The sequence below is a fragment of the Nycticebus coucang genome, chromosome 1 (assembly GCF_027406575.1).
Source record: "Nycticebus coucang isolate mNycCou1 chromosome 1, mNycCou1.pri, whole genome shotgun sequence".
NCBI lineage: Eukaryota > Metazoa > Chordata > Mammalia > Primates > Lorisidae > Nycticebus > Nycticebus coucang.
Window position 1 is genome coordinate 143,402,227 of NC_069780.1, and position 21,981 is coordinate 143,424,207.

The 21,981-nt window shown below is 41.8% G+C and overlaps 1 protein-coding gene and 1 non-coding gene across 3 annotated transcripts in view; one reads left to right on the plus strand and one right to left on the minus strand.

The window, feature by feature from the left end:
• RGS7BP (regulator of G protein signaling 7 binding protein) overlaps positions 1 to 21,697 on the minus strand; it is a 111,231-nt gene extending 89,534 nt beyond the window's left edge. Inside the window, exons 1-2 of one of the 2 annotated variants that reach the window (XM_053589916.1) lie at positions 19,595 to 21,697; positions 18,584 to 18,750 (exon numbers count right to left, since the gene is read on the minus strand). In XM_053589916.1, the coding sequence (XP_053445891.1) occupies positions 18,584 to 18,750; positions 19,595 to 19,759 (332 nt within the window). In that variant the 5' untranslated portion in view covers positions 19,760 to 21,697. Of the gene's footprint in view, positions 1 to 18,583; positions 18,751 to 19,157; positions 19,347 to 19,594 lie in introns of those variants that run through there. The other variant, XM_053589926.1, reaches the window with a different exon arrangement.
• On the plus strand, positions 11,214 to 11,275 carry LOC128592920 (U7 small nuclear RNA). Its single transcript, XR_008382134.1, has one exon. It is a non-coding gene; the product is annotated as a U7 small nuclear RNA (small nuclear RNA).
• Positions 21,698 to 21,981: the final 284 nt, after the last annotated feature.

Here is a 21,981-nt window from a genome sequence, read left to right on the forward strand (position 1 = left end):
TCTATTTATCAGTAAAGGATTATGTATGTCTCTCAGGGGCCTAATTCTAAGAAATCAGGGCTAATATGGCACCCTCTTAGCTCCAAAGCTGGAAGCCCAAACAATTCCTGCAATGGGAAGGAGGGTAAGGGGACTTCGTGAGAACACCTGGGAATGAGTGTAGCCCCAATAGCTGTTCTTCTAGACATTAATTTGGCTTGGACTGCTGAGCTAGCGTGGCAATGCTCCCATGTCAAGGACCCCTCCCTTATCTCTTGCTCTTTCACCATCCCATTCCCACCTCTACCATCACTGGTGTTTGCATCCATGGATATCTTGGGGGAATCTCTTCTATCCCTGGAAGAAGGAGAAGATTGTGGTGAGTTAAATGGTGACTGTTTATCACCTAGACCGTAGGACAAACTCAAACTTCTGTGAATAGAAGGAGTAGAGGGAGAAATACATCAACAGTTTATAAGCACGGCTTTGTCAAACCCCAACTCACCAAGTATGGCATAGTTGGCATGGAGGGCATTCTCCCACTGCATCATGGAACCCAGCAGCACTCTGCCACTCTGGGGACGGGAGGGCTTCCAGAGCACCTCAAGACAGCAGGGTAGAAGTTGCTGTGTGATGCTCATGCCTGTAGACAGATTGGTGGGCTCATGTGCACTATCTCTTTGGGGACTATTTTTAAAGAACCTGAAAGCTTACTACTGGGGGTGGGCCTATGCACCTCAAAAACCTCAGTATAAACCTCAGTATAAACCGCAATATAATACTGATGTTTAAAATGCCAACGTTACATCTATAACTGGAAGGAGCCATTAAGAAAGGTTAGATTATCATAGAATTCCTGGAGCTGAGTTTTCATGAACTTGCAGGTCAGTCATTTGATCCAGCTTCCCTCCAAATGCACAGATTTCTTCTCTTTCCTATTTTCCTCTGAAGGTAACATACCTGCCTTGCTAACTCTAAAACCCTTCACTTTAGTCTCATTTTATAGGACTACTTTGTGGGAGTGGGGAGGGGAAAGCAGATGGAAGGGCAAGAGAAGAATAGATGATCTACTGGGCTACGTTAAACCTTGAGTGTTAAAATAAGGAAAAATCAGGTATTAGAAAGGCAATGTTTGCTGTAGGTCTTGCACTTACAGGCTGAAAAGATAAACCATAGAATGAACTCTGCTAGGAATTCAGAAATAGCCATCTAGAAATGTCCATAATTCTTGTGTGTAGATTGACATTGGTCAGTATTTTGTGCAAAGTTCTCTTTCAGTTAAATCCTATCAGCTATTTAAATCATATAAATAATAAGAAATCAGGTTAAAAAATTTCTTCCCCCATAGGATCTCATTTAGATGAGGTAAAACATGTATGGCCAATATACAATATGCATGTGGACCTTGGACTCTGTTCTGTACCTGACAGGCTATTTATCTTGATCAGAATAAGATTAATGGCTCCTGTTTGATGCAAGGTATATTATGTGGGTTATATGATAATTTGCATTTGTCTTCTTGGCAAAAGAGAGGGTCTTTTAAGCAATTTGACTTTAGAACATGTGTACAAATATTATCATTTATGTTCAATTCCAGAAATGTTTAACATGTTCCTAAGGCTAATTAAATATATTTGGGCTTCACTGACTAATAATTCAAAGCCAAACATATTTCCCTTTTTTTCTATATTTGGAAGGTTTTTATTTTTATCAAGGTGGCAGGTATTGACAAGTTTTAACACTCCCCAGGGGTCATGGGTGCCATTCTGAAAGCAACAAAGAGATTAAGAAGGTGATAAAGGTCACAGGTACGATTCCAAACTCAGAGTGATAAAACAGCCAGGCATCTAACTAATTATTCACATCTAACAATCTGCAACTCATCTGAGTGAACAAGCAGGTGATAATTAACAGAGGTAGACAACAATGGCTAAGGGCCACTTTTAGTCTCAGACTTTTTCTGTTGGCCAACATATAAAAATCGTGACATTTCACACACAAATGTGAATTCCTGGATTCTCTTAAGAAAAAAAAACAACACAAAAATTGTCACGTTTGGCATATGTTTTCCCATGGGGAATCAGCAATCAGTGAAGCCTGGTGGCAGCTGCCTGCTTCAGATTCAGGATATATGCACCTCACTCCCAACACCCACCTAGTCCACTTCACCTTGTCAGTTTGCCTATGTGGGCCCCTGTTGGACCTGAGTTTAGAGACCTGGAATTGCAGGCTGCCTCCCAACACTAACTCTGCAACTTGCGAGAACCCTTTATTTTCCTTCAACTTCATCCCTTTATCTATGTCTTGCAGTATCCACTCCTTAGTCAGCAGAGTCTGCAAAGAACCAACGCACCCTCCTTCCCTATTTTCTTTCCTCTTTTCCAGATGAATCATTCTCTTTCCCTGCCTCTTTCCCCCTCACATCCCACAGAATTTCCTTTTCAGAAGTTGGAGAATGCCTTTATAATGGTGAAGTGTGAAGCCACTTTCCCAGAATGAACTGTGATCACATTTCTTTTGGAACAATCACACCTAAACGGGTATCTGAACTTACTTCACATTTTCACATTAGATCTACAATGGCATCTGTACAATAATCTAATACTAAAATTTAGAGAATAATTTAAACCACTCTGAGTCAACACACTTGGAAGCTTAAAACATATTTCATCCTCAGAAAACAAAAAGATTGAATCTATGAATATAAAAACAGTTGATATGGCTTGTTTTATGGAAGGAACATTTGCTGAGTGATTCTGCATTATGGCGCATGCTGTGGACCAAAATAATCTGAGCAGTTTCCTTATTATTCAACGATGATACAGTACTCAAACAGATGCAGCCATTCGAGCTCAACTTCAGATAGTAAGAAAATGTGGCTTATGGCGGAAAAATGTTCTTGGGAGTCACCCAGCTTGGAAGATATAGCAGTCTCCTTTGAATCACATTCTTCCCCCTGTAGTTAGGCCAGGGTTGAATGATGTTCTGACTCCTGTGTGCTGACTGTCAGGGGCTACTTCAATTTTCACCTCTTGCTGTGTACAAAGGCTTCTCAGATGGCCACAGGAGACCTCCCCACAGCTATACTCTTTGAAAATGCTGCATTCTGGGGCTTTTGACCATCTGCTGTGGTCAAGGGAACTGACCCAGCTGGGAAGAGACCTCCCATTCACCCTTCTATAGAGTACAATCTTCTCTCTCCCATGAAGGGGAAAGCTGTACTCACTCAAACTAGGCATTCCAAAATCACAGTCACAGAAAGATTCTGACCATTGATATTTGCCTCCTCTAGTTCACTTGAAGATGAAGAGTCTGTTGTGATCCTCATTGGGAAGGTCTTTCCCCACTGGTCATGACCTTTCAGCAAGACTCAGACGAGGATTATCACAACACCAAAACAAATAGATCTTTGTGCAAGTGGGTAAAAGTGCTAGTAAGAACAGGAGTAAGCATATTAAGGTGATTGCTTTCCAGTTACTCATTTCTTAATCCAAGGAAAAGTATTCTCCCCTCCCGACCTGCTTTTCATTATAGCAGGATAGGGCAGTCAGGAGTAGAATAAATTTTTTTTTTTTTTAACAGAAAGAATGACACAAAACCCAAAGTTTTTGTGGTGTGCAATTCAAGAGACGTTAAGTGCTTCTTATATATTAGGGACCGTTTTAGGAATAAATTTCTTTTTCTACCTAAAATACATCAGAAATTTTTTAGTAAGCATAAAAGAAGATGATTTCTTCTTGAATCCTAAAACAAACAGAAATGTTCATGATAATGGAAAGATAGAAATATGATATTGAAGATGAAAAATGAGAAATTATCTGTTTACAGGTAATGAATATCTGAGAGAGAAAACCCATCAGGTTCACATATTTCCTCAGTTCAATGAGGCAAGAATGAAAATAAGAATTCCAAGCCAAAATGAACACTTCAAAATTAGACCCTCTAAGGGAATAAAAAGAGTCTAAACCTCACAGCCTGAAGCTCTAACAATCAGTCATTTGGGCTGAAAACTAGAATCCCATGAGGGAGGCAATTTAGATAATTACCGTTATGATTTTAAACTCCATTTGCTGGGAGAGCAGGAGCTCTTGTGGGTTTATTGACAAGGGATTTTAGTATTTTAAGAAGTAGTGTTTTTGAGATTGGCCTGACAATCTCTTCCCAAACTCATTTGCTATGAGTTCTTCCCATCTTTTCAACCAGCCTCAGTGTTACTTTCTTATGAGTGCCCCTGTCACCCAGTGGGAAGCTGTCTCTCCTTTGAATCTCTCTGGCACTTGGTACCATTCCCAGCCTCAGTCCTGTGCTCACTGGTGCCCTGGAGTGGAGCTGAGTGGCCAATGTCATTATGATGATGGAGTGTTCTGCTCCTGTTAAAATGTCCTTCTCTGGGCAAAAGTAGGCCAGTTTTGGAAATAGACACCCAGCATTCAGCCCACCTAGACCTGGGTCGAAGTCTGATCCCACAGTGTTATTTCTAAGACTTGCATAATGAAACCACCAAGAAAGAAGGTGCCTGAGGATGGAGGAATTTGAATAGACGTGTTATACGGGAAGAAAGTCTGAAAAATTCAGGGTCTAGGGAAAAGTGCTGAGGCCTCAAGAATGCAGAGCCAAGATCCATTTGTGATCCACTGATGGCTTCAGCAAAGCCATAATTTTGTTATTTTTTCCTTCCTGTCACTTTTCCTCTTCTTGGCAGCTGAGGAAACCTTAAAAACCCTCAATTCAGCTCTATGCTAGCTAAAGGGACCCTTGTTCTGAATGTGTCTGGGGGAGGAGAGAGACTGAGTAGAAATAATAATTTGTGGCAGAAGAAGGGAAGAAAAGCCACTCTTGGGACCAATCCAAGAAAGGGAGGGTCCATTTGAGAAAACAGCCTAGGGTGATAGCAAGAATAAAGACTCTAGTACCACAGACCAGTGTTCGAACCCATCCCACCAGATATCTTAACCAAATACCCCAACTTTTCAGAACCCCAGTTTATTACAGAATGAGAACTTAAAAATTACTTAGCATTTTGGGTGTCTAGAAAGCTCCCAAGTGAGCTTCACCTAAAATCCAAGACAGCCCTGGAGCCTCCTTTGCTCTGGATAGGAGCACCATCTTGGAACTGCAAGGAAAAGTCAAGAATTATGAGGACCTCAGTCCTGCCTCTTTGAACTGGTGAAATAATCTCAGCTCCCACCTATGGGTTAGCTCTGTGAACAGGCTGCTCTCTGTTACTTGCAGGTAAACGCACTTCTCAGCCAACATGACAGTTTTTAAAAACATCATCTCACTGGGTTGTAGGTAAATATTATTTCAGATGAACTGATTTAGTCATGAAGTAATACGTACAAAGGGTATAGCACAGAGTAGGTTCTTAGCCCTTACTGGTTTAACCATGGGTTTAAGAGAGACAAACTGTGTCCCCTGAGGTTTACTTAGGGCAGGAGGCACAAGGCTACACAAATAAAAGAGAAAGGTCATGGCCGCTATTCGTCAAAGCTCGTCCCTAGTGGCCTTACTCCCTTTCTGCAGTCTTTTCCCCTGGCTACACCTGCTCGACCATGGCTCATTGCTGCTTCCCTTAAGCCTCTACCCTGTCCTCTGCCCACTTCCATTGCAGCGTTGATCACATTGTTCTGAATGATTTGTTTACGTGTCCATGTCTATATAGATGCTGGGTGATAAGCTCCTGGGCTATGTTTATTCACCTTTATACTTCTGGAGCCTAGCACAATGTCTGGCCCATAGAGTGTCTGACGTTTAGTGAATAAATGAAGAAACAAATGAACTATGAAAGAAACAGCCAGGAAAGAGAGGTAGATGCTGACAGATCGCCTTTCGCTTCTTTCTCCCAGTCCAGCACCCCTTTCCTCACTTCTCATACCCAAGCTACATACTTGGCCTGTCTCCCCAGTCTTGCTAAAGATCTTGTCTGAGGCCTCAGAAAGTATCACTTTGGCTTACAGATTAGGATATTTTTGTTCTCACTAGATAGCTGATAGGGAGAGAGATGTATGTAAATCAGATGTAAGATTTACAGCCAGAGAAGCCACATGACATAATTCTGGTCAAGAAGACACTCAAGCAGGGTGCAGTGTAAGGCTTCTGAGAAAGTCGCTTCATTGGCTATGTCTTTGCTCCCTGCTCTTCCTACTTGCCGAAAACATGGGCACAGTTTCTGGAGCTATAGCAGCCTTCTTGAGACCTTGAGGAAAAGGCTTGGAGAATTATAGAAATCTCAGTCGTGATATTCTTGAATCATAAACCAATGCTTGTCACCCCTTACCCCTGGGTGTTTAATGATGAGAGAAAAACAAATTCTTACGTGTTTAAGTCACTGATACACATATCTGGTCCATTTTATTGCAGCTGAAGAGAATTCCAAACTGATCATTTAGTCTTCAGTCTTTTCCTCAGACACGCCAAGTTTGGTTCATTCTTAAGACCTTTACACTTGCTGCTGCCTCTGTCTGAAATGCTTTTCTCTCAAATCATCACACAGCTGGTTCCTTCTCAAAGTAAGACGCCAAATTAGAACATCACATTTTCAGAGGGGTCTTTCTGACCACCCTAACTGAAAATAACTACCCACACTGTATACATTATTCTTCATTAATGTTATCCTGTTTCATTTTCTCCACTGCAATCATCACTATCTGAAATGCTCCCTTTTTACTTGTTTCTTCTTAATCACACCCCCACCCAATACACACTATTTTATTCAGAGCTATTCTGTCTCCAATATCTAGAAGAACACTATGAATAGGTTCTAGTGTTCTAGAAAAACACATGAGTACATTTCCTTCCTTCCTTCCTTCCCTCTCTTTCTCTCTTTCTTTCTTTCTTTTTATTTTATTTTATTTATTTATTTATTTATTTTTGTAGTTTTTGGCTGGGGCTGGGTTTAAACCCACCACCTACAACATATGGGGCCAGTGCCTTATTCCTTTGAGCCACAGGCACCGCCCTTCTTTTTTTTTTAAAGACAGAATCTCACTCAGTCGCCCTGGGGTTGAGTGCTATGGCATCATAGCTCACAGCAACCTCAAACTCTTAGGTTCAAGTTATTCTCTTGCTTCAGCTTCCCGAGTAGCTGGGACTACGGGTGCCTGCAACAATGCCCGGCTATTTTTTAGAGACAGGGTCTCGCTTTTGCTCAGGCTGGTCTTGAACTCCTGAGCTCAAGCAATCTGCCCACCTGGGCCTCCCAGAGTGCTGGGATTACAGGCGTGAGCCACCATGCCCAGCCGTGAATATATTTTTCCATAGATAATACTGTCATATATATTGAAAAGATTTATAATTCAGGGAATTATGGTTAAATACTGTTTATGACCTAACTGCTATATATAAGCTTGTTTATATGGGATAATGAGTTTCAAGTTCAATTTCCCTTAATGAGCTCATTATAATCTTGACCATAGATCATCTTGCAGTTTATCCCCATATCCAGAAAACTCCCCATCTCACCCTTTTTTCATAATAGCTCATCAGATTTTAACTCCCTAATGAAAAATTTTCTTTGCTTTATTTAAAGGTTTCATTTTTTTGACATCTCAGCACTAAGTTTATATTTAATTATTTTTTTGAATATGAAACATTTAGCATGTCAGAGCTTTAGTTTTCCCATCTACTTTTTAAAAAATTTTAGATTAATATGGGGGTACAATTAGGTTACATTGTTGGGGTTTGTTAGGTAGAGTCCAAGTTGTAGTTGCGCCCCTCCCCCAGGAGGTGTGCTATATTCCCTTCTGCTGTACCTATTGAGAGCACACCAATCCTCTTCCTCCCTTCTCTCCCCTCTCCCTACTTGAGTTTCATTATATTTTTCTCTTGTGTGGGTATTTGTTCAGTCTACTGTTTTCATATTGGTATTGAGTACAGGATTTAATTTTTTAAAGAGAGTTCCACGCAATCTGAGGTGGATTTTTAAAAAATTGATGTCTTGAGTGTCATTACTTATATTCCTTGCAGGCTCTATCCCATTTCACATCCTGTCTTGTGAAAATTATACTTATGCCGTTCAAAGTCACCTCTCCTAACTTCCTTCCCTCCCAAGTGATTTCTGAACTTCATATCTTTTCCATGAGTCAGTTTAAAAGCAGTAAAATCTTTTACTTAATTCTTTTGGGATCCTTCCCTCTATTCCAGTTTTCAATGTGAGGAGCATGGAAGATTATGATGAGACTACAAGTAAGCCCTTGACATTTAGGAGAGTAAATTATTTCTTTCACTGGCTAACGAGTATGTCTTCCTTCACATGTAGAAACCATACAGCAGAGTAACAGGACAGAGTATCCTCTTATACACATTTAAAGAATAAAAAAGTAGAGCAGTTTGAGGAAGTGGAGCATTTAAAAGTTAAGCTGTAAAAGCTAAGTCCAGGAAGATCGGTTGGTAGCATGACAGAGATCTTTAGTTGTTTTCCAATACCCATTCTCAGCCTTTCTTTTAGTAATAAAGCATTCATTTTATTTAATGTGGTAATAAGGAAAAAAATACATTCCCCAGGCTTGCTTGCATTTAGGTGTGACTATGCCTTGCAGTTCTGGAAGAAGTTTTGTTTGGAACTGAGAGCTGACCTCACTGGGCAGGGTGGCCTTTTCCCCTTCCCCTAACCTGGCACCTGGAATGATGGCTGAGCTCCTTTGCTAATCTTGCATCTTTAAGTGAGGTTGAGGATGGAACCCACAACCTAAGAATGGGTGACAGGCCATGGTTTCACGGAGCCACCCCACCAGTTCTGAATTGCCCATTCTAGGGCATTTTTTTTTCTGGGTGAGAATAAACCCTGGTGTCTGTAAGTGACTGCTACTTTCATTTTGTGTTAAATATAGCCAGATATAATCCTTTTTGATACAGATGCTCACTGGGGAAGCTTTAAAAAATATCCCAATACCCAGGCTGTGTCCCAGACCAATTAAATCAGAAACGCTAGGGAATAAACTCAAGCATCAGCAAATGTTTAAGCTTCCCAGGAGACTGCCATGTGTAGCTCAGGTTGAGAATCACTGTTTTAGGCCAATAGGCCCATTTGTCGCATGTTCAAGAATCTCTCAAGGGATGTAATGGTGCTTGTTAAAAATGTGGATTTCCAGGCCTCACTTCCCAAGAGGTTTCAATTCTTTAGGTCTAAGGACATCCCACTCAGGCGATCCTGATACAGGCAGTCTATTTGAAGAAACTTTGCTTTAGGCAACAGGGAATCTTTGAAAGTTTTAAAATAAAGAAGTGACAAGATCAGAGGAGTGTTTTAGGAGGATTAGTCTGAATCTAGTGAATAAACTGAAGACGAGGCGGAGAGAGATTGAAGGCAGGAAGCCGGTTTGGGAGGGACTACAATAGCTGATGGCCTGAAGGGATACATTTGGGAACTAAGGGGGAAGCACATAAATGAGAAAAAAAGAGGAGACACAATAGACACTGAAAAAGATAAACCACGGCAGGACTGATCACCGCCTGATGGGATATGGGGTGGGGGACTTCAAGATGTTCTCAGTGACTGGAAAGTAGTGTACTGGAGGGGTTTGGCTTATCTCCCGTTAGTATTTCCCCCGTTTGCTCCAGCTCAGACTGGTGTGGATTATTAATTTAGTATGTATCTACAGCTGCTAATGTTAAATTGATTTTTATTAACCTGATTGTATCTAGAGTCTCCCATTAGGTCAGAAACATTTATTTGCTAAATTGGTTCTATTTAAAGGCTCAAATGCTTTATCTTGATAAGAGTCGATTCACAAATAAGTTTAGGATTTATGTATGTGTACATATGTATACATTTACGCATGTATATATATGCATGTCTACTGGCAAGCAAATGTTTCTCGTGGAGCTTTCCTTTTTTTTTCCCTTAGCCATGTCTCCTAAAGCAAAGGAAATAAATAAACAGGCAGTATCATCATTGCTCTGGAGCTTTGCTTTATATAGATATCTTTCTACCATGAGAAGTTTATAGAACCTGTTCTAAAATGCTGATCTCCATGGTAAATGATTATTTAACTATTCAATGTAAAGCCACCAAGCAGAGAGATGTTATGGTAATATTTTATTAAATAACCCTAATTAAACATAATTACTTTATGAGTAATTCTAAAATACACACTGCCTGCTGATCCGCTGTAATAAGGAACACCTATGCCTTCCAGGGGTCCTCAAACTGCGGCCTGCGGGCCACATGAGGCAGTGTGATTGTATTTGTTCCTGTTTTGTTTCTTTACTTCAAAATAAGATATGTGCAGTGTGCATAGGAATTTGTTCATAGTTTTTTTTTTTTAAACTATATCCGGCCCTCCAATGGTCTGAGGTACAGTGAACCGGCCCCCTGTTTTAAAAGTTTGAGGATGCTTGCTAGGCTTAGACACTGATCATAGGAATGCTCTTCCAGTCTTCTGTTATTTGAAAACCCACATATTGGTTTTAGAGTTATAAAACAGAAAGGAAAACAAGATGTAATAAAAATGTCACAAAATATAAACTAATCTAATCTCTCAATTCTTAGTAAAGCCTGTATGAAGACACAGTTTAAGAATAGATTTTAAAATACTAAGTAAACTTTAATGAACAAAAAAGACCTATCATCACAGAGCTTGCCACGTAGGGTGCAAAGATGAATGAAACGGAGCCTTGCTCTCTTGCACTTCGGAGTATAAATATTAACGTGACAATGAATTTTCCTAAAGTTCATTTCAGATTGAATTTTCTCTCTAATTGGAACATCTATTGATGAGACTTTAACAAGGTGAAAGTCATTAAATCTGTTCAAAACATAAAAAGGCTAAACTTCAATAGGCAATGGGCGAACACTTGTCTAAATTCCACATCCCATTTCATTTAGTTGCTAATAATAGCACTCTTTTTAAATCTGGTGCCATTTAGTAACTTGTCACTTGTCCCAGAGTATGCTAATGGTCTTAAGCAACAGTATCAGCACCACTGAGGTACCACCACCTGCTCAGTTTGCCAAGGCACATCAGGGAAACTGAACGCCCTAGGTGTGGATGGCCAGGTGCCTCACTTTCCCCAACAATCCCTCCTGCATTGGTTTTCATTCCATCTTCAGATACCAGTAATTAGATTGGTTTGAATAAATTGTTAACCATGTAGGAGACTCAGTATCTTTATAAGCGATCCATTTTATACAGAAAACATTCTGTTTCATGGTCGCAAACCACCCCTAATAGGACCTAAAATCTTGCAAATGGTTAAACATTGGGCCCTGGGACACGGATGTGTAAAAGTGTAGAGAATGTTACCGTTCTTTTAGAATTTGTCTAGCAGGATTTATCATTTTCGCTGGAAATCTCTAGCCAAGTAAAAAGAAAAAAAAAGAAAGTGTAGAGAGGGTTTAGTTTTAGGCAAAACTCCATCTCCACTTCCTATTTCCACTTTGGGCAAAACAACCCAGAGCGTCCATTTTACTGCAGATGGGTCAAGGGAATTGGTTATAGTTTGAATTATGTCCCATCCAAATTCACATGTTGAAGTCCTAAGCCCCAGTATCTCAGAATGTGACCTTTTTTAGAAATAGGGTCATTGCACATATAATTAGTTAAACTAGGGTGAGGCCACACTGGAGTAGCATGGGCCCGTAATCCGTTATGACTGGTGTCCTTGTAAAAGGGAAATTGGGACGTGGACATACAAACAAGGAGAGTAATACGTGAAGGTGAAGGACAAATGCTTTCCCAAGCCAAAGAACACAAAAGATTGTCAGCAAACCACTAGAAGCTCGGGGAGAAACACGGAACAGATTCTCCCTGGGATCCCTCAGAAGGAACCAGCTCTACTAAAACCTTGACTTAGACTTTTATCCCCAGCACCGTGAGACAATATATTTTTGTTGTGTAAGCCAGTACCATTTTGTGGTACTTTATAATGACAGCCCTAGAGAACTAATACAGAATTGTTCTTCCGCTGTTCACTTTACGGAGAGTATATTCTTTTGGTATAGATGTAATTGCCTTTCACTATTTGACCAGTGAAAGTTCAAAATTTTAAAGCAAAGCACCTGTAATAGGGAAGAAAAGGACCAAGAGGGTAGCCTGACATACCTGCTAACCACAGCTCTCTTGTTCTGGCAGCATAGGCTGTCACTGCTTATGTCATACCTCCTCCATCCTGTGGACCAGAGAGAACATGGACCGTGCATCCATGGTCTCCAAGCTCTTCTTTCATATTCCACCCCCGCACAGCATCATTGCTGCTATCTCAGCCAAAGTATTGACTAAGCTGTGTTCTCTATTCTCCCTCTCCTCACTTTTCTACCTCCCAACTTCCTAGCAAACAAAACAAGGGTACAGATAAGAAACCAACTAGAAGTGGGACTGAAAAAACAGAGCAAAAATAATCAAATAGAAACAAAGTCATAAACAACCTCCATCCCCGCCCCCCACTCCCCAGAAAGGAGGGGAAGGAGACAGAGGGATTGAAGGAACATGGCCTGCTGGTCAGGAAAACCACTGCTGGAGGGGAAACCCTAAAATCTGCAGCTCTCTAGGATATTCAAAACGTTGCTCCAGAACGCGACGTTTCTTAGTTTCATTAGGAAACTAAGATTCTTGTGAACGTACTGTGCTCAGATGCTGACTTTCCTTCTGGAACCCAATCATCAAACTTCCTGAATGGTGCTTATTTTTTCGTAGCTCAATTCTGTAAGCTAAATCTATGTGATTCTGTATGAATTAATGTGGATTACTGAAATAATGAAGCCAGGAGACAGAGAAGTCCTTCAATTCAACCTCATTTAGATATGCAGGGAATTTAACAGACTTGTCTAACATCACACAGCCTATATGAGAACTAGGCCAAAAGATTTTGTACATTTTGTATGATTTATGAAGAATCTAGGCTAATTTATACAAAAAAAAAAAAATTTCTCAACTACGTTTGAACCTTCACATTTCTGTATCATTTTTAAGGTTTTCAAGAACAGGCCTTTTGGCCAGGCATGGTGGCTCACGCCTGTAATCCTAGCACTCTGGGAGACTAAGGCAGTTGGATTGCTTGAGCTCAGGAGCAAGCGTGAGACCCTGTCTCTACTAAAAATCAAAAAACTAACCGAGGTATTGTAGTGGGAGACTGCAGGCTCAGCTACTCAGGAGGCTGAGGCAGGGGGTTCACTTGAGCCCAAGAGTTTGAGGCTGCTGTGAGCTATGACACCACAGCACCCTACCCAGGGTGACAGAGTAAGACTCTCAAAAAAAAAAAAACAAAAAAAAAAAAACACAGGCCTTTTGATAGCCATCTGGGAAACTTCAACCTTCAACCTAGAAAATTTCTCAGAACATAATTTAAGAAACTAAGGTAAATAAAAATTTATTCTAGCCAAAATATTTATTTAAAAAATATTTGATGGACTCATATCTTTTTAATATAAATATATCTTGATAATCTGAATTTTTTAAACGTCTCAGTAATTACACTAACAGTAACCTGCACTCAACTATAGCATTTACTATACACTAGGCAGTCTTCTATGTACTTGATCTTCACAGTATCATACGATTTGGTCCCATTATTTCTTAACTCCATTTTATTGATTAAGAAACTGAGGCAGACAGAGGTAATATCTTTGCCCAATTCTACACTACTTGTGAAGCACTGCCTATCCAGTCCCAAAGTCTGTGTACTTAACCACTGTACCAGACTGCCACTTATCACATTCATATGCAATCTGGACATGAATCTGGATATGAATACCTTAGTAGTGGTAAAGCCGGGCTTTTATTCAGGCCTACTCTGATTTAGAGTCAATGCTGTTTCCCATCACACTCCTGTCTCTCGTGTTATCATACTAAAACCTTATTTTTAAGATCTGGAGTAAACTCTTTTACACTTTGATTCTATTCAGCAACCATTAACTAAAGGTAGCAGTGTGAGAAAGATTTGGTCCAACCATACACCACAGAAGAAACACAGGAGAGGGAATCTTAACCACAGCATACTAGCCGCAGCACCAACTCCCAGAATGCGCTGGAGGATGTCAGCTCCTCTGAGTCATCCCTATCTTGTGTGCCGTGCTTCTCTGTTCATTCTTAGGAGGTAGTATGGTTGATGGAACAAGCACTAGACCCAGGACCAGGAGACCTAGGTTCCGGTCTAGAGCAGCCTCCAGCTGGCAGAGTGCCTTTGGACAGGCTGGGCACACAGTCCCTGATTCACATACCTAGGTCACTTAATTCTCTCAACTGCCTTATGATCAGGCTTGACAACTAGTTTACAGATGAAGGGTTTGTGATTCAGAAGTTAAGTAATTTCATCAAGGTCATTGATGATGCTATTCAGTCCCAGTCTGTCTGACTCCAATATCTTCACATACACTCTACCAGACTGCCTCCAAAGTCACTTAAATCCTCTGAATCTCAGAATCCTCAAGTCTAAAGTACCATGGAGCCCTAGGTTTTCTCTGATGGTGTCTCAGACATCATTTGAGAAAGGCAGTCCCAGGAGACAAGGCCCAGACTGCTGTTTACTCCCGTTTTGTACGCAGAAGAACACACACCCCGCCCAAGAAGTGCAGAACTGTGCTGCTTTGACCTTCATGTAAATATGGCTCTCTTTATTTAGACTGAAGGCAGGATTTGCTGCAAAAAAACTTTGGGGACCACTTTTGCAAATGAACTTTAAGGCCTGTCTTAGTTTTCTTTTCTAGGGAAGAATCAAAGTTGTAAAGGTGTAATAACTTTGGTAAATGAAGCCAGTCAGAGGAGACATTGGATTCGCCCAGCTGGATCTGACCAGAGGCAGATCTTATGCCCCAAACTCTGCCTATCTAAACATAGTTTAGCAAGTGTCTTGATAGTGTTGTTGAAGATGGGCCTTCTTACCCAAGACCAGTTAGTGAAGAGCACAGTCTGAGTTTTCTTCTCTTGTGATCACCACTATTCCTTGAGGATTTCAATTGGTTAGGGATGAAAGAGATGTAGTATTTACATTTGTTTGATTTAAGTCACTGTTCTTTCTCTTTCTCTCTATCTTGCCTCATATTCCTTTTATCCTGTCTACTTTCAACCCCATCTTCCTCCTCTGGCCTTAAAGCCAGTTGGTAGACAAAGAAGGGTTGGTCTGAACTGATTTAAAAAATAAGTGAATTCACTTACAAGTTCTGTCTTTCCTCCACTTGTATTTCTACACAGAGGATTGGTGCTTAGATGATAGCTCTGAGGCAGGCATCTTGATGAATTCATACACATTTATCCCTATTGCTCATATACCTCTTCATTAAAAGTTTCATATGTAGAAAGAATAAAACCAACAAAAGACGGAATGTTAACCAAAGTGGTGGTGATAATACCTTTAAAAAAAAATTGAGGTATACTTCACATACCATAACATTCACTCATTTTTAGTGTGCAATTCGATAATTTTTCGTACATATACAGAGTTGTACAACCATCACCACAGTTGATTTGGGAACAATTCCATCACCCCAGAAAGATTCCTTGAGTTCCTCTGTACTATCTGTTCCCATCTCCAGCCCCAGGCAACTTCTAATCTGTATTCTGTCTCTACAGATTTGCTTTTTCTGGGCATTCCATATAAATGGGATCACATAATATGTGGTATTTTGTAACTGGATTTTTTCAGTTACCATACTCTTTTGAATGTTCATTCATATTTTAGCATGTATCAGTACTTTGCTCCTTTTACATGACATGTTTTTGAATGGTGATATTATATAGAGGAAGGAGCATGAATTTCAGAAGCACATAAACACGAGGCAGAATCTAATCTGTGCCACTTAGCTGTGTGACTTTGAGCATGTTTCTTAATCGTTCTGAGACCTATTTGTAGAATAAAGATAAAGATTCCTCTCTCAGAGGACTGCTCTATGAAATAGCTGGATTGTGATGGCATAAAGTGGGCACCCAAGAAATTCAGTCCTTCTCTTTAAATTCCTCCAAACCTTTGCTTTTCTCACCCCTGTTCCAAACTTTAGATCTTGCAACATCCCTACCCGTCTTCACATCAAGCTTGAAATGAAAACCCACATAACAAGCAATATCAGAAACAGAATTCTGCCAAAGGGAATCACATCCTTCATTAATGGAGTCCAGATGGTAAGGAACGCAAGGGATTTCCTTCAATTATATTGCTGTTGGATTTTTTTTTTTTTTTGAGACAGAGTCTTAAGCTGTCGCCCTGAGTAGAGTGCTGTGGCATCACAGCTCACAGCAACCTCAAACTCTTGGGCTTAAGTGATTCTCTTGCCTCAGCCTCCCAAGTAGCTGGGACCAGAGGCGCCAGCCACAACGCCCACCTTTTTTTTGGTTGTAGTTGTCATCATTGCTGTTTGGTGGGGCCCGAGGTGGTTTCAAACATGCCAGCTCTGGTGTATGTGGCTGGTGCCCTAGCCACTTGAGCTACAGGTGCCAAGCCTGCTGTTGGATTTTTATAAACACTATTAAACTTCATCTACTTATTATTTTAAGGGGGAAAATGTATCAAATTCTATCCTAGAGCATTTCCTGGAGTTGGTCTTCCCTTTGCAAGCCTCTTGAGAACATGTTATTTTCCCATTAATTCTTATAAAACTTCCCCATTAACATGAACCCTCAGGTAACATGTAAGCAAGAAGCAAAGGGCTACAAACCCCAAAGAAAATAATATCCATCCCAAGCAAGGTATTACACACCTGTAATCCCAGCTACTCATGAGGCTAAAGGGGGATCATCACTTGAGCCCAGGAGTTTAAGACAAGCCTGGGCAACACAGTGAGACACCCATCTCAAAAAAAAAAAAAAAAAGAAAGAAAGAAAAAGAAAAAAGAAAACAAATCCACCTCAAATCCTCAAAACTCAACTTTTAGCCAGTAATTTCAGACCTTTTCTTCCCTAACCCATTAGAAGAACCTGAATTTCATATGTGCAGCTAAATAGACTGAATCGAACTTCTTGTTCATTTCTCCAGTCTGTCTTCTCTGACGAGAACATGTTTTCCTTTTCTGAGTTGCCACTTAAAAGGATCCTAAGTATTATCCCAGGGATCCTACACTCTTGAACACAGTTCCCACAGAGGCTACCTCTTAGCCCTGAGCATAAAATTCCCTGTCCTGAACCTGCTTTCCTTCTGCATCATTGTTTCTCTATACTTTTAAATTCACCACTGTTCCCTGTCATGCTTCTTATTGCTTCTTCTCCCCTTTCTGGGATTTATCACAACTGCATTTCTCCCCCAAATTCCTGCAGCACTTGATTTTCCTCTATTTCCCAGATTCACCTCCTGTTAAGTACGGTAGAAAAGTTAAAAGAGAAAGTAATAAGGCTTCTCAATGTGTAGTCAATAAAGTAGGTTTGTACCATATTTTGTTTATCTTTCTTTTCAAGGAGTCTAGAGCAGTATCTTTTTTCATGATACAAAATCCCTGTTGTGAAATGTAAGCTAGTTATTAAGAGAGACAACATATAGCTTTCTAAGTTTTATATACCAGTAATAGTCACTGTATTTATTATGCACATGGCAAAGATTCTTTCAAATAGGTAATATGTAATTCTCCTACATGTGATCAATCTGCAGCATTATTAGGTGAGTCTGACTAATTCAAACTATTATTTTGATAAAGCCAAACTTACATATAACAGAGAAAGACTATATTTAGACTGAACCAAACACTTCATATGGGGTGGCCATAAAGTTTGTGTGCAATTTAAAATTGTATGCACACGAACTTTAAGGCCACCCTGTATATTTGTATAAGGATTTCTGTATCTCCTTGCTCCAAGTACTTATCTTAAAAATAGGAACTGACAATAAAATACATGGCTAACTTTCCCCCCAATATTAGGAGATCAAGAAAGAGTAGCTGGCATCCCAGGAGACAAGTTTTCACTCAGTATATATTACCTAACATAGGTTTTGGAATCCACAAACATAATTTTTAAAAAGGGGACAAAAGTAGCTTAGATTTACCAAGATTTGAGGATTTCTCTAATCTGTAAAAAATTGTTCTTATGCTTAAGCTTACCCTTTCCTATCACTATAGTGAAGAGAGTAATTTATATCCAAGACTTTATTTTAGAGGTTTTATTTTAGGCAATATCCTAGGAATTTATCTCATGGTAAAAATAGTTCAGTAAATCTGGAATTTAGCAAAGATTTTTCTCTCTACAGTACAGGCCTGTTGTTCAGTAGCAAATGACAAAATAATCTTGAGGCAGGATGATTAACTTCAGTTTGATGCCCGAACAACCCTCCCCCCAAAAAACTTAAGCTCCAAATTCCAGTATGTGGTCATTATATTAAAATTAACTTTCTAAAAAAATCACTTAAAGATCCACATCATACACAAATCATATATATGTGCCACACAATCTTCAGATTACACTGTGGCATATATTTTGAGTATAGCTCTCTAGAGCAAAACAACCTCAGGGTAATTGATTAAAAACTCAAATTTGGGGCAGCGCCTGTGGCTCAAAGGAGTAGGGCACCGGACCTATATGCCAGAGGTGCCGGGTTCAAACCCAAGCCCTGGCCAAAAACTGCAAAAAAAAAAAACAAAAACAAAAACAAAAAACCCCTCAAATTTGGAGAAATCATCTCTGAGGCCTTGGCCACATAAAATTCTGTCAGCATCCATGCAATGTGCTATGTGAATTAAACACATAATGCCTACCCTGAGATGGCAGCCAGTTTTTGGTGTGCCTGACGGGCCATTTCACAGCCTTTGGTTCTTGTCTTGTGCATTTCCACCCGTAAGGAGGGGCAGCTGACTGAGACGTCCCCAATGGAAATGACCAACTCTCGGTACAGGGCCACTTGTGTGTTGAACTCTTGGACAAGCTGGAAAAGAAAGGAGTTTCTTTCACCAAACATTTATCACCATAAAGTTTCCTATTTTGTTGTATATAAACAGAGGCCTTTGCTGATTCCCGAGCCAGCCCCCCAAATCTCCAAGTAAGGAGCCGAGGACTTGTTTAAAGCTTAAGGCACAAACATGGCAAGTCTCTGCGTCCAAGGCATGTGTTTATTTTTCATAGGCAAGCCTGGCCATGGAAGCTCTATTTCCAGATCTACATGCCCCCGCCCATTTAGACTCAGTTTCTGAAGAGCAAGAACATATTTGGAGAGTGACCCTGGGGACTCCTGCACAGATGCTCTCCTCTGCTACAGCTGGGATGTGGACTTGAAGTTGCAGGGGCGGGGTGGGGTGTGGACCAAAGGTGGGGTGAAATAGGCAAACCGTTCACCTCCTGCCGGGACACTGAACCTCTCAGGTGGGCTCTGGAGCCTCTCACTGGAACCTTCGTCCCTCTGTCCCCTCCTCAGGGCCCAGTGCACTCTGTTTGGGTTTGTTTGCTACTGTCTCCCCACAAAACAGCATCCCCACTTCCCCACAGTCCCTCCCTCCCTGTGAACGGGCCAGTTCAACGTATCTTTCACATCCACCATTGCCGCTGACCCCGAGACACTTGCTGTAGCACTTCTCTCCGCGGGGCCATTACGACCCGGGTGTCACCTCGAATCTGGGGGACTGCAGATTTAAAAATAGTGCATGTGCACGTGATCCGCATGGAGGAGCTGAGGGTGGGGGAGTGGCTGGCACTCATGCAAATGATTAACATACACGACTCCCCCCACCTCCTCTCAAAATAAAAAAAGAAAAAGAGGCGCCGTTTTTACCCACCATCTTGCAGTCGTCCAGGGCTCGCTGGGTTTTGTGGGCGCTCTCGGAGCCGCTGCCCCTGCGCTCCCAATCCCCGCTCTGCAGCGGGGGCTTGCTGATCTGGAAGATCGAGGAGCGGGTGGACCGGCTGGGGCGCTTTTTGCGCCCATTCGGTGCAGAACTCATGCATACACATCCACCAAGCCGAAGCCGCTGGTGCAGTGCGCCCCGGCGCGGGCGGCCCGCTCGTTGCCCTGCGCGCCGCCGCCGAGCAGCGGGAGCCGGGACCCGAGGCGCGCAGTTCACAGGGTTGGGACTGGCTGCGCGGGTCGGTAACCTTCAGCTTGAAGGAGAGCCGGGGAGGCGCTGGCTGTGCCGTGCAGCATCGCTTCCACTAGCAGCGAAGAACGGGCGCGATCAAGTTCTGCTCAGCAGCATTGCCGGCCCTGTCCCGGGAGCTGGGCGCTGGCGCGGGTTCGCACCGCCTTCCTCTCGGCATGGATCGCTGGGCTGGGCGAGAAGGAACGCGCCGCCCGGCGGTTCCGAGTTTCCATTCAGGTGGGGGAGCAAGCTTTCAAAGCCTGCGCTACAAGGTGGGGGGCGGAAAGGGGTGTCGCTCTTCCTTCAGTATCTTCCCGCAGCGGTGCTCAGTTGGTCTTTCCCCTCCCTCCACTGTCACCAGGCCTGGAAGGGCTGGCCGTCCCCACGCAGGCAATTGGCTCTAATCGACTGCCTTGATCCCTCGTCTCTAAGGGCTTGTCTGTTTGAGGATCCCAAATGAATCTGTGGTGGGACTGGCAGACGCAAGGAATCGGCCCGGCTGACGTTGTGCGCTGGCCCGCACATTGATAGGACGGGAATACTAATGTGATCCGTCCGTACACCCTTCTTCTCCGTCCACAGTTTATGCACTTATCCAATCAAATTCCCGGGAACTTCAATTGCAATATTACTTCATCTGCTCTATTATTAGAAAGGAAAAGTGTCATCAGAGTGGAGCACATTGCCACATGCTGGGACCTAAACATGGATTTCAATAACCCAATGTGGGCTTGAGGCCCTCCTCGTCTAAGACTGAGACTGGGGTCACAGGAAGGAGAGAGCTTTTTGCTGCAAAAAGGAGATCTCCTGGTAAAGGAAAGCTTTCTCGCCTTCCATTGTTTTTGTTTTGTCTTGGTTTTAGAGGGGAAAGGGTAGTTAGGCAAAAGGCACAGAAGCCCCCACTCAGATGGGCCCTCAGCCCCTCATCCCCATCTCATTTCAACTAGTAAAGCTCTTGGTCTTGTGCTTCAGGGTCTCAAGATCCAGCTTTGAGAGTTTCCCAGGAGAGATTTGAACAAGATCCAACAGGCCTCCCTGGGCACTCAAAATGTCCTTCTTTATCAGACATCAGTAACAGAGGCCAGTGCAGGTGGCCCAGGAAAGTGGAGAGAATGCTTGCATGAAAAGGGGTGGGAGTGAGGGCATCAGCCATTTAAGTTCCCCCTCACCACATTCTGCTTCAATCCTCCCAGAGGAATGCTCTGAGAATGCTTGTTCTCATGAATGATTAGTTTGGATGGGACCAATAAAGTGGGTTTGCCACAGGGCAACTAGATAACTGTTGAAAAGCCTACTGAAGAACAAATCAGAGTTTCTTGGTCAATCTCTTAAGGGGATATGGAGAGCCAGAAATAGCCAGGAAGGCTAATACCCTAAGGAGAGTGGCCCAAGAATTTTTTATAAGACAGGTAAACATGATGAGGTGCTCTAATAAGAGAAGCAGTTGTTCTTTGTTCCCAGTTCCTGGCGCAGAGTGAAAACCCTCAGAAATTACCTGAGTAAAAAGGGTGATAGGAGTATCTTGTCAACTCAAAGACCAAACCTTAATTAGAAGTTTGGAACTTGCAGCCCTGTCTTCAATCCTCTGGGGAAGGGAGAGGAGCTAGTGATTGAGTTGATCACTAATGGTTTATTTAATCAATCATGCCTACCTAAAAGAATCTCCATAGAAACCTCTAACTTATGATGGAGTTTGGGGGAGGTTCTGGGTTGGGAAAGACATCAAGGTGTTGGAAAGATGGCATACCCCTCCTCTGTATGTCGCCCTGTGCATCTCTTCCATTCGACTGTTCCTAAGTTGAATTCTTTATAATAAACTGGTAATAATAAGTAAAACTTTTTTTCTGAGTTCTGTGAATCATTCTAGCAAATTTTCAAACCTGAGAAGAAGGTTGTAGGGATCTCAAATCTGTAGTCCAGTTAGACAGAAGAGTGAGTAACCCAGGGACCCCATGCTTGTGACTGGTCTCTGAATTAAGGTCAGTCTTGTGGGACTGAGCCCTTAAACCTGAAAGTTTAAGGTTTGGAATGAACTGGATTATATAGGACATCTAGTTGGTGTCAGAGAGTTGGAGAAGTGGTATTGG